The 12,802-nt window shown below is 44.5% G+C and overlaps 1 protein-coding gene across 3 annotated transcripts in view; it reads right to left on the bottom strand.

Annotated features, from left to right (window-relative positions):
- Positions 1-12,802, bottom strand: part of LOC311025955 (rho GTPase-activating protein 7) — an 83,578-nt gene that overhangs the window by 10,163 nt on the left and 60,613 nt on the right. For 2 of the 3 annotated variants that reach the window (XM_084029157.1, XM_084029159.1), the window contains exons 4-15: positions 12,317-12,380; positions 10,768-11,384; positions 10,308-10,521; positions 9,270-9,674; positions 7,487-7,854; positions 7,120-7,296; positions 4,395-4,551; positions 4,110-4,308; positions 3,518-3,731; positions 1,453-1,567; positions 693-929; positions 1-230 (exon numbers count right to left, since the gene is read on the bottom strand). In XM_084029157.1, coding sequence (XP_083885283.1) covers positions 1-230; positions 693-929; positions 1,453-1,567; positions 3,518-3,731; positions 4,110-4,308; positions 4,395-4,551; positions 7,120-7,296; positions 7,487-7,854; positions 9,270-9,674; positions 10,308-10,521; positions 10,768-11,384; positions 12,317-12,380 — 2,997 coding nt within the window. The remainder of the gene's footprint in view (positions 231-692; positions 930-1,452; positions 1,568-3,517; positions 3,732-4,109; positions 4,309-4,394; positions 4,552-7,119; positions 7,297-7,486; positions 7,855-9,269; positions 9,675-10,307; positions 10,522-10,767; positions 11,385-12,316; positions 12,381-12,802) is intronic. The other variant, XM_084029158.1, reaches the window with a different exon arrangement.

Below are 12,802 nucleotides of genomic sequence, written 5' to 3'. Positions count from 1 at the left end.
CTGAGCAGCAGATGCTCCTGCGGGAGCCGGGAGCTCAGGCCGTGGCCCTGGCCCTGGAGGAGGTAGCGATACACATCGGCATCCTTGGACAAGGTCTGGACGACGCCCCCCTGGCGCAGGCTTCTCTCCCACAGCTCCTGCTCCCTCAGCAGCCGGTGGAGCAGCTCCTTCTCGGGGGCGTCCACCTCCACGGAGCCCCGCCACATCCACAGCGGGCAGCCGTCGTCCATCTGCAGACGGGTGGAGAGTTAGCCGTGCCCGTACCCAAACTATGAAAGATCACTGCGTACATGGTTAATTTTTTAAAATGAGAACGTTTTTATATATATGTAGTTCTCCATTCCATTTAAAAAAATGTTTTTTATGGCATACCATACGCAGACTTTAATAATGACGTTTTTATTGCATACTGGTGTTATTTTTTATCACTTACTGTACCTGTACATAATAAACTATGAATGTTTTTTTCATTGTTATTGCAAATAACACAATGACTCTTAAGTCATACACCAAACGAACTTTACTACATTCATACAAGACTTCTTACTTTTTTGACATCTTTTACAATTACTTTGTTTAGACTTACTATACTATAAAGAGAAAGAAAGATAAGTGTAGACACAAATAAAGTCATAATTAAGTATGAGGAAACAAATCATACTATAGGATGTTGAAAAACTCCCTCCATTTACCTTCTTGAAGGCCAGATCTACAGTCTCTGGAGCTGGGTGGCTCTCCCAGCCTCGGCTCCTCTCCCTCGCCTCCTTCAGGAGGTACTGGGTGCTGAGCTGCAGTTTTCTCCTTCTCTCCTCCAGGTCCTCCTCGCCACCACACAGACTTGTGGACACCAAGCCTCCTCCCTCCTCACAGATGGAGTCTTCAATGGAGCCTGCAGCACTTGATCGCTGACTCGGCCAAAACTCTGGAAGCTACAAAGCGGAATTTGTTATTTGTTAAGTTTCAAAAGGGTTTTCCTTACAGGCTCGTATAGTATGTCGAAGAAAATCACGAAAAAAGTAAAAAAAGGAAAGGTCATGAGGAAAAACTCACGAAAAATTCATGACTAAAGTTTGTTGAAAAAGTCACGAAAAAAGTCAAAGTATAGTATGGTGAAAAAACATTACATCATATTACTTTATAAGTAAAGCTGAAATAGGAAAAAGACCTCGGTGATAATATTCCACATTAACTCGTGAGTAAATGCCTCTATATGTTAGCTATAGAACAACCATGTAGGAGAAGATGAAGGGCAATAAATGTCATCATTACCATATATTTGGGCTCCGTTCCGAAATTGTTTGTCATAAAAATAAATAATCACAGTATACATGCCATAAAAATGTTAAATAAAAAAAACGTATGTCATTAAATATTTAATAATGCAGAAAAATCTCATAAAAGATGCCATAGTATGTCATAATAAAGACAGTGGGGGGAGTAGGTCGTCAGTACCTGGAAGAGCCTCTGGGCCTCGGTGATCATGTTGGCCAGGCCCTGGGTGGCAGCCAGGTTCTCACTCAGGTCCCGCTGGTCCGGCCGACCCAGGCTGTACTTCCTGTGACTCGACCTTCAACGACAAAAAGGTCGCGCTCACTTTAACTGATTCAAGGTGGCAAACAACAAACGGACTCGCTTCATTGCTGCAAAAACTGGAAACACAACACTTCAAACCCACTGAGCCTCCTGGACAAAGAAGTTAGACCATTAAAAAAGTACTCCGACGGAGCGCTGAGTTCTGTCAAGCTGAAACACGAGCAAAAAGGAGGCGGAGATGAGATTTTATAGATCTGTGGGAGAGCAGCTCGGAGCGGCAGTCAATTTCCCGCGTTATTGTTCCCACCACAAAGAGTGACATGATTTCTGACAGGCCGGGACGCTTCCAGGAAGACGGGAGGCGCAAAGTGCTGATTGTGCGTTATGTCATCGCCATCTACTGTCCCGTCAGTGAAGGGAGGGGCCAAAGTGGGAAGAGGTGGAGATGAAAGGAAGAGGGAGGATGTTGAGTGATTAAGTGACTGAGATGAGGAGATATTAGGGGGGAAGGAAGATGAGCAGGGTGGATGGAGAAAAGAAGGATAAAAAGAGAATAAGATGAGAGCAGGAACAAGATGAATGTGTGGCGTGGCATTAAAGAAGAAGTACGAATAAGAAAGAAGGAAAGGTTGAACCAATAAAACATGTATGAACGCATGAAAGCCTGATATATATTATTACAGCTCCACTCTTGTCCAAAATACCACCTAAAGCATTAAATGTGGATTCATCCACCGCAGAAAATAGTCCCAAACAAATGCACAATTTCCTCTAAACTACATTTACCAGCTGACCGATCCTCTAAAAAAATGAAACCATATCTTTATCTAAGGAAGTATTGCGAGACGCACCAACACATTGTTGATTTTTTATCTTTTTCTTGTGCAACAGGCGACAATAAGGTTAAGGTTACTTTATTGTCTCCCGTGAGAGAAAATTGTCTCGGAGAAAACGGAAATTGCCACATTGAGACGAGAGAGGGAGAGAGAGGGAGAGAGAGGGAGAGAGAGAGAGAGAGAGAGAGGGAGAGAGGGAGAGAGAGCTGCAGGAATTCAAGGCTCATTATTGTCCATCTAAGTGTGTTGGAAACGTCCATTGACGTTAAAGAAGCCGTTCATGCATAAACAGTGAGTTGTCTGCAGACACTGATGAATTACCAACTGCATAGGCATTATAAATCTCAACAGTCTCATTATCTCCCCACATCTCACCCCCCCTCTGGATTTCCTCTCCCGTATCTAACTCCAAACAGGGTTTTCAGTGAAGCTGAGGATGGAAACATGTTGGCGGAGGTGATGTAACCTGTAGCTTCTCATTACGAGTGTTAACAGCTGGATGTGATCCAGAGGTGATGTCATCGGTGAGAGCGGAGGACTTTGGGAAACATGGCGTCTAATGAAGCCACAATAGGAGGAAGAAAAACAACGTGTTTCTATGGCGACGAACACACACATTCAGACACAGAGCAAGAAGGTGAAGTCGGGATCTGAACCTGAATCAGGTTTAAAAGTGAACATGATGATGTCACAGCCTGATCATCTGAGTGACAGCTTGTCCTGCTGGACGCTCAGAAATAAACTTGGTCAGGAAAATATTATGAAAAGTACAAAAATATGAAAAACTTCAATAAAAAAAATCTTAAAAAGTTTATAATATTTTTACTGTATTGTTTTATATTTTACTGTATGTCTATGTTCCAGTCAGACATTGATTAGAATTGATATCAGGATATTATAAAAACTAAATTTCTAGATATTCTTTTGTACCAAACTTTTCAACACAGTCAGCTTATATTATATGATATATATTTGTATTTAATTATCTATATTATTCTGTTATCTCTTATCATTTTAATGTTTTTTAATTATTATTATTATTATTATTTTTGTTTCTGAATGCATTGTATGTAATTGTAATAATAAAGCCTTGTGAAGCGATGCCTTTAAGAGTAACGGGACGGATTAGAGCTGCAGCTGATTCTCACCTGGGTGCGTTGGCGTCTCTCTTCAGGGTGTTGAGGTGGAAAAGCGACGGCGCCAGGCAGACGGCGATGTTGGTCGGAGTCATTTGGTTCTCCTCCACGCACGCCACCACGTCCCGCAGGAAGAACAGCAGCGCTCGCAGCGCCATCCTGTTCTCGTCGGGGAGCAGCAAGATGGCCGCCTGAGCCGCCGCCAGCTGCTGATCCTTGGGAAAATCTGCACGGAGAAAACCGGCCTGTTAATATTTTAATCATGCGGGTCACATGATTTAGAACTGAAAAAATAAAGCAAAAATAAAGTCTTCAATGTGATGGATTATCTTTCTCCTGCAAGACTAAAATCTGTTAATTAATATTCTTGGTATTAATTTTTAAAAACTAATGGTATGTTTAGGGAAATGGAGATGATAAGTGGTTAAAGAAAAGCTTGTTAGCATGCTAAACACTGGAGTGATGATCATACACAACATTAGCATTTTAACTTGCTTGCTTTGTGTGTTAGATTGAAAAAAGGAAAGTCAAACTTTAGACGGAGACTTTACTTTTCCTGCAAATCAATCAGTGGAAAGGTCAAACGAGGGTCGTGAGCGCTCACATTGGTAGACGTGGAGGAAGGACTCGCAGAGTTTGCTGGTGAAGATGGGTTCAGGCAGGTCTCTGAAGTACTGCTTCACCATGTCGGCCACGTCGAAGGCAGACTGCCCGTCGTAGGAGACGCCGTCGGGGTCCGACTCCACCAGCTCACGGAGGTACTGGATACGAGACTTCACCCCGGACTTCCGGAACAGACCCACCTGAGAGAGAACCGACTCATCAGAACATTTCACAAGCCATCTCGTGTTTCTAAAACCCCTGCAGGCCTCCGGTGGTCTTCTAGTACCTGGTCCAAACACTCGGTCCTCAGGTAGACCAGCGCTCTGAGGATGCTGGGAGGAAGCGGCTCTCCTGTCTGCTGGACGCTGAGGAGCAGAGGAACCCCGAACACCCGCCGACCTTTCACCTCCATCACCTTGGTCTTCGGGGTTTTAGGAACCGTCCTGCGGGTGAACGAGAGCAGATCATGGAGTTGTGCCGAGGGAAGAGTTGTGTTTGGTGACTAATGCATTAAATACAAAACAGATGTCATGTCAACAGGTTTCTAGTTTCTAAATTTTCAAACCCTGTCCCTAAATTCATCAAATGCTTTTGGAAATATCCGGAGAATTTGTAATCTCATGTAACCAAACATGAGTCTGCATCAAGCTAGACAATCATTCAAACCAACTCTCCAGGAAAAACAAAGGCATTGAGAAACCAAAGAGACTTTATATTCACATATTTCCAACCATAAATACCAATGGAGGATTTTTTCCCCTATTGGACATGAAATTATTCCAGATAAACCCAAAAACTCAACCGCTCGATCATTTTCATTTTTTTCTTAAAAGCCCAAAGAAAGCCGTTTTTAGTTTCTAACTTGAAATAGTGTGTAATGTGTCAGGCCGAGTGCACCCTGGTTAAAACTGCAGTCTTGTTATAGTAATATTTAAAATAAAAGGATCCAACAATCGTTAATGAAACCTCTTCTCTGCTTGGTATAAAAACATCGCCATCGCTTTCAGAGAAAATGGTATATGGTTCTCTTTTTTTCTTCGACATCTAACAGTGTCTCTCTGAAAAAAAAAAAAGTCTATTTCAAGGAAAGTGCCTCCGAGTATCAGCTCTCCCAATCTGCAGTTAATTGCTGTATTTCGAATCATCTGGCGCTCGCTTCGGCATCAGGGATTAAATCACTGAAATGACGAGACCTGAACTAATCGTCGAAGCCTCGAGAGATTTTTTTCTCTCCTTTTTTTTTTGTTATAAGATCATTTGGCCAAACGGTGCTGTAGTAGCAGAGCACACAGGGTTTTACTCACTGTGTGTGACTTTTACAGATAAATTACTGCTGAGCTGTGTCACTTTTTTTATTTTATTATTTCAATTCCAGCCCAATTTCTTCAGGGACGAGATATAAGGCGTTCCAGCTGAAGAGGTTCCTCTTAAAGCAACAGTTTGATATTTTCGGACGTACGCTTAACCGTTTTCTCACAAAGAATGAGTGAGAAGATTGATACGACTCTAACGTATAGATCTAAATATGAAGACTCGGACAGCAGCCGGTTAAGCTTAGTAGAAACACAATCTGCCCGCCGGCTCCTTTTAAGATCACCGTTTACATGCGTCGACCCCTTTATTGGTTTTGTGCAGTTGCCATGGAAACGTCCCAACACATGTCACAGCAAATTTGCATTTTGACACATCAGTTTATGTGTGGATTAAACAAACCAGCTATAATGAGTGCAGCGGTTAGCACCGTGGATTCACAGCGAGAGGGGAACCGGGTTCTCATCCAATCCAAAACCAGCCGAAACAAAGTCATGTGACTTACCTGAGCTTAATATATTTTGTTGGATGAATAAAAAAAAAGGACGCTGTGTCGCGGTCAGTCAGTCTGGACATGATTTCACTCCCGTTTCATGTGATGTTTTTAAAGTTTTATCTCTGTAAAACGGGAGCAGTTTGAAATGCTAAAACACACCTGAACTACAGGGAGCTGCAGCTTTTCAACCTTCTGCCAGCGAACTTCTGCTTTTTTTTTCTTCCTGAATCTCCACCCCGAAAAAAAAAACAAAAAAAAACACGTTTGATCCCTGAAAATTAAAAACGAATAACTGTGAGGAGTAATTTCAGGAGGGGTTGAATTTCCACATTCAACCTTATCTCATTGAGCATAACATCCCCCTTTGTATTCTTAAAAAAACTAATTTGTCTCGATTTTGCATGAGGGCTTAGTCCAAAAAACACAGTGTGGGAGGCAAAACACTGATCTCATTAAATCCATGTTAAAGGTGCAGTGAAAACATTTTAAACAAGAACAGCGTATGACCTCAAATGTTTGCATAGTCCTTATTAAAAGGCAGAGGCCTCGTCTCACCCTCACTACCTCTATTATGCTGTGTCGACAATCTAGTACGTACACGATTATTCCCGTTGATTTCAACCTGCCTTATTCCCCATAAATACACCTTTAGTAGTACTAGCGCTTGTCACCTCTGTTGCAGAGACTCCAGCTAAATAAACTATTTTTAAACAACTTGGGAATGTCATTCTAGTTGCTGTTTGTTTTGTTTTTTGGGGTGTTGACCTTGACAACCTTCTGCACACTGAGTAAGAAAGAAATGTAGATAAAAAGATGAAGCCGGAGAAGGACAAAAGGTACAGAGACACAGTCCAAAATAACCCACAAAGCCTGAAACCTTGTTTCCCACAGAGACAGACACAAGGCAAAGTCTTTCCTGGGTGTTTTTTTGGGGGCAAAAGAGTTTATTGCTCTTGAAGCATGTTTTTTTTTTTGTTCACGCTAAGGCAAGGTTGCACCCGAGCCATGAATACTGAACGCATTTCCTTAATATGCTGGTGAAATATGTACCCTCCGCCTGCCTACACGGTTGTTCCCTTGAAGAAGTTTCTCCACTCCAGGTGTGCAGCAGCACAAGAATCCGGGAATATCTCCCGCAAAACTTCTGCTCGACCCTCACATGTATTTTCAAGCATGCAAAACAAGCCCCCGTCTGTCCTCTTACCAGTTCCAGCCCTGCTTACTGGACGGGGAGTATTTGTCCATGAGGGCGGTGAGCTTGAGCAGGGAGAGCTTCTGCAGCAGGAGGAACTGGGACACCGACTGGTTCTCCACCCCTGGACTGGTAGGCAGGGAGGGCAGGCTCTGCTCGCTGGACCAGTGCAGCTGCTGGCTAACTCTGCTGGACACACAACGGGAAACACATAAGTACACACACACACTTCACAGTACCTCTTACAAACAAAGAACAGCAAAGGCCTCGATGGGTTTTATTGCTTCAAATATGAGAACGAATATGCAACAAAAAGAGACATAAAAGCAGCGCTAAAGAGGTGATCAAAGCCGTCCACCATGATTTATGTGCATCTCACCTGCTCCTAGGTGGTGGTGAGCTCGTCTTCGGCTCCTCTCCATTCACAGGTACTTCCTCGTGGCTCTTCACCTCCTCCTCGTCCTCGTCCTCCTCCGTCTCCTCTGGACGCTGCGTGTCCAGGTGGATGTGGCTGGGGGAAGAAGGGCAGGGGGAGGTCGCCGAGGAGCTGTGACCAGGTGAATCCTGGGAGGAGGAAGAGGAAGAGGTGGAGGAGGAGGTCGACGAAGAGGAGGAGGAACCCCTCTGACAGTCGTCCTCGGATAGATTTTCGGACCAGGTGGAGACCAGTTGTTGGAGGTTTCCAATCCTCTCCAAAACGCTGTCCAGAGCTGAAAAGACATCTTCACCTTCCAACAATCGACCCACCTGAGAGAGGAAACAATATGGCAAAAAATCACAGAAATATTAATGATTAATTTCCACAGACATTTCCAACAAAAAAAAAAGCATCATTAACATTTAAATACAATGCCAACAAGAAAAAGTTTCTTTTTACTTTTTCTTCGGTTGACTGATTCAGCAGACTTTTTCAAAGGAGGGATTCACTGCCATGCAGCAGTTTTGGAGGAGAGGTATTACTCAATGTCTCCGAGGAGCAGAAGTAAAAATAACTGGTGCCTTTAAAGCCTTTTCCCTAATGACCTCTATAATATTTTATGTCTACTTTTACATCCGTGGCTGCCATCGTTTTGTCAAAGAGGGTTCCAGCTTTATTCCAAATGGCTCCTCTTCCACTTTGGAAAAAGAGACGCGTCTAAAGCAGGAGGAGTCATTCAAACTGATGATTGTATAGTTGAAATCGAAAAATGGAATTTGATAAGAGCACACACAACATGTCTGGCTTTATGGGAAAAACGGCATATGGTGCCTCGCTTTGCAGAATCAATAACCTTGATCGAAAGACCCGTGTCTTTATAGACTTTAATTTGATCTCTTTTTCAGGGGACTTTATCCTTCCTCTAGTAGAGAGGCAGGAGAGAGAGAGACTCCTTCTTCTTTTGATTTTTGCTCGTGATATATAACGTATGAATCTGTATTTTATTCTTTATGGAAAACCTTCCCTAACAGGGACAGATGGCAGACATAACCATAATATACTGTGCATATCGATGGCTAATAGCTACTCACTTTTCACCCTCTTGAAAATATACATTAATAACAGAACATCCAGTCCTTGAACACACCCATCCACTGTAGCGACGGTTAGAGGTTCAGCACCATGGACAGCTACCTGCAGTAGAGTGAGGTCACCTGTTCAGCACCTGGACAGCTCCGCTCTGCTGTCCCACTGTTTCTACAGCTCCCAGCAATTCAATCAATGTGTTGCCTTATTATATGAAATATACAACACATATACTGGGCTGACCCTCATCATCGTTCCCACATATTTTGATTTTTTTTCTTCGCAACATTTTTTTTGCAGCTTTTTTGCAACGACTTAGAAAATGTGACTTAACCAATAATTTTAATAAAATATTACATTCTATTTGTTGGCCTGAGATGTAATGATTGATCAGTAAAGACATGTTTTAAAGATTTTAAAGTGTCAGGACTTCTAGAGGCTTCAAGAGAAAAGCTGTATGAAATTTGAACTTGAAATGTTTTGCTCACCTACGAAGTTAGTACTTGTGTTAATAATAAAAAAAAAACTGAGAGGATAAGTTGTTTTCTGCCGTCGGAAAGGGGGTTCAAACACTGACGTGGTCTGGCAAACTTATTCTCACCTGAATACAATCTAAACTTAAATATTGAAGTATAAATACAACAGTCTTGGGACTCACCTCTGGCTCCTCCCCCATCAGTTCTGCATCGCTGCCACTCCCGGCCCGGCCGCCTTCACCTTCAGACAGCTGCTGGTCGTCGGGCACGTTGTCGTAGACACTCAGCCGATGATCGAGCACGGCGAGCGGACTGCGGACTCCGCCGTCGCGGGGAGGAGAAGCCAAAGGGTCCTGGTCACCGGTGGGCAGCGATGACGCACCGCGGCGGCAACTGTGTCGCCCCCGGTAACCGTGGAAGCTCCCGGTCCTCCAGTTGACGGAGGTGTTGTCGATGATGGGGGACAGGGCGGCGTGCTTGTGGGCGAGGGAGGTGGGGAAGGTCCCCGGTTTGTGTCCGTTGGGGACCTGGAAGAGCAGACTCTCGTGGCTGCTGTTGTTGTTGTTGTTGATCTGGTTCCTGTAGTCCTGAGACAGTAAACAGAAGGATAAGTCAAGGTTTAATGGAAAGAAAAGGAGTGAATATAAAATTATGCATTTATTCAATATTATTCAAAAAGTCCTTCTATCTACATTTATACTGTACAAGCCGCTTAGCATCACTCAGAATGAAAAAATGGACACAAGCTGTTTGTATTTAAGCTGTAAAATACATCTGGATGTCTGGAACAAACACCTCGATTTATATTGTAACTCTGAGGTCTGGGCTTTCGAAAACCTGGTTCAGGGATTTAGTATCGAAGCCAATCGAGTCCAAAATCTTCAGAGAGATTACGAGCAAGATTTGAAGTCTGGTGGGGTTTTTATGGAACCTTACGGGTCTGGGTTTGGACTTGACTTGGTCTCAACCCCTCAAATTCGTATTGGTCTCAACGTACTCTGGTCTGGGTCACGACTTTAGGTTTAGGTGGCCTTGACTACAACACTGACTGAGTCTTTTCTACTCTTGGCAGAATATAGAGATAATAAGACCAAATAATAAAAAGATCTCATGTTTGCAGCTTTTAAAATATCTCTTTTGATCCACAAAACTGCAGTCAGATTGTTGTGTACTTTGCTTTGAATAAAACTGATAGAAGAAAAACAACATCTTGGACTGACCTCGGCCTCCGTATGGTTCTGGTTGTTCGGGGTCGTTCCACAGAAGACCCCGACGCCGCTGTTGGAGCGCTTGCAGTTGCTCCGGACCCGGGTGACGGGACTCGGCGTGCTGACGGTGCTGCTGCTCTCCGAGTGGCTGTTGCTGCTGCTGCTGCTGATGGTGTGAGGAGACGAGGGCGAGGAGGAGGCGCGGCTGTTGGGTCGACCCTGCAGGCTGGAGACATTCAGGGAGGAAGGACGCTACAGTTAAAGCTGCACTGGGAAATACCTGGAGGTACAACACTAGCAGAAGAACATCCTTCCACAACATGCTTTCAAACATCCATCTTTTCCATCATATATATTCCCTGTCATCATAACTATCATATCGTTTGACCTGCAGGTGAAACCTGTGGTTGATCTGGTTAACAACCAAGTCATCTAAAACAGTAGTGACTTTAAAGTAATCCACAATCCTCACCGTGACGGGCCATGCAGCCTCTCCATCCTCTCCTCCTCCCGGACCTGAACCGGCCCGCTGATAAGCCGCCGGGCCCGACTCCCTCCGTTGCCGGACTGAAGGAGGCCGCTCGTTCCCCTCAGCCTCAGTTTCTCCATCTTCCTCAGCAGACTGGTGCCTTTCTTCCTCGGCGGTTTGTCCGGGAAGCAGCCGTCGGCCTCCAGACTCACGGAGGACGATCCTCCGCCGCTCCCGCCAGGGGAGGTCGCTCCACTAAACGAGACGTCCGGAGAAGTCACCTTGTTGGTGGAGGAGCAGCGGGAGGAGCTCCTGCTGGTCTCCTGGTCGTCCGTGGTGCTGGCCGTGGTGCTGAGCGAGGAGGCGGTCGCCACGGCGGCGCCGGCGTCCCTGCGACTCTTGCGGCGTCCGCTGTGGCCTTCGCTCTCGGTGCTGCTGGAGCTGTGGATGGAGCAGACGTCGTGGCGGTCGCACAGAGACGCGTCCTGGGGTCGGGTGGGGCTCTCGGACAGGCGGAGGACGTCCATGGCGGAGTCGAGCCGGCGCCATCGCCGCGTCCGCCTGTCGTAGGTCCAGTTGGGGCTGATGGCGCAGAAGTCTTCTTCGTCGCAGTCGTCTCCCTGGAAGAAGAGTTCAGATGTCAAGCAGATATCTAGCACACAAATAACACGACGACACTAATGTATGCAGGGAGATGTAGTCATGCACAACAATCTGCAAACAGACGCCTGAAATGTACACAAACACGTGCTTTAAATCATTTAAACGAGGGTGAACATCATTATACATTCATGCAAACAGAATCACACACACACACACACACACACACACACACACACACACACACACACACACACACACACACACACACACACACACACTGTATTTAAAATGTAATCAGATTGTTTGAGTACATATTGTGGATTCAGCAGACTCAGATTTCATACATCATGTTCGGTTTAGTGTGGGGGGGTAAGGTAAGCATTTATAAATCAGATTCTGATTCTTAAAGCAAGACAGACTAATAAAGAATGTAATGGATGAAAGAAGGAATTTAAATTTTAGTTAGATTTTTATCCTAGCCTCGAGAACTAATGATCAAATCGATGTTCTTTGTGTTCATCCAGTTGCTGTTTACCAAAAAAGTGAGTAATATTTTGAGCAAATCTTATTTTATTACAAAATGTTTTGCTCTAATAGGGAATTCAGAGCCAACTTCACACTTTAGATCAAATCATGATTACAAATTTAGGGCATTTCCATAAACGAATCCTCCAACATCCATTTAAAGGTGATAAACTGAAGGAATTGTAGAAATCTGAATTCTTTATAACTTCAGCTTCTATTTTCCTCCTGGATTTCACTTTCTCCTCGAAGGAGAAAAGCCGTGGAGGAGAATGAGGAGGAGGAGGACTGATCACTTTACATCAGCCAGAATCAAGTGAAGATTAACGGGGAGATTTCACGGCGCGTTGCTCCCCGCGGCTCCGGCTGCTTCCCGACCAGAGTCCCGCTGCGTTCCAGTTTCTCGCTGTTTGCTCTCAACACTCACCCTGCGTTTAGATCTCCGCGGCTCCAGCCTCATTTCCACGCTTTTGTTTAAAGTGCTTAATCTCCTAGAAAAAAGGGAAAGGAGAGATGAAAGCGGATGGCCGTTAAGACTGGCGGTGTCACATGACGACGGCCTGCTACACAAAGTCTTTAAATGTGTCAAAAGGGCTTTTGTTTTGAAAAGGAGTCACGAGAAAGTTAGAAAAACACTTTTTAATAAATAAATCAAAAGAGGAAAATCACTGGCCTTTTAAAAAGCAAGCTTGTCACTCGAAGGGAGACTTTAATTCCTGCACCAGCGGGATAAATCGTCCCTCATTGCCACCACTGATGTGCCCTTGAGCAAGGCACTAAACCTCTAGCTGCTCCACTGGAGCATTTTATTGGCGACAAATAATCAAATGTGGTTGTAAAAGAAACTAAACTAAAATAAACGTTTCCCAGTGACCATTGGGGAGACGTGTTACCTTAAAGCAGGTTCAACTGG

This window comes from Eutrigla gurnardus, assembly GCF_963514095.1.
Source record: "Eutrigla gurnardus genome assembly, chromosome: 15".
NCBI lineage: Eukaryota > Metazoa > Chordata > Actinopteri > Perciformes > Triglidae > Eutrigla > Eutrigla gurnardus.
This window is presented reverse-complemented; position numbering and strand designations above follow the sequence as displayed.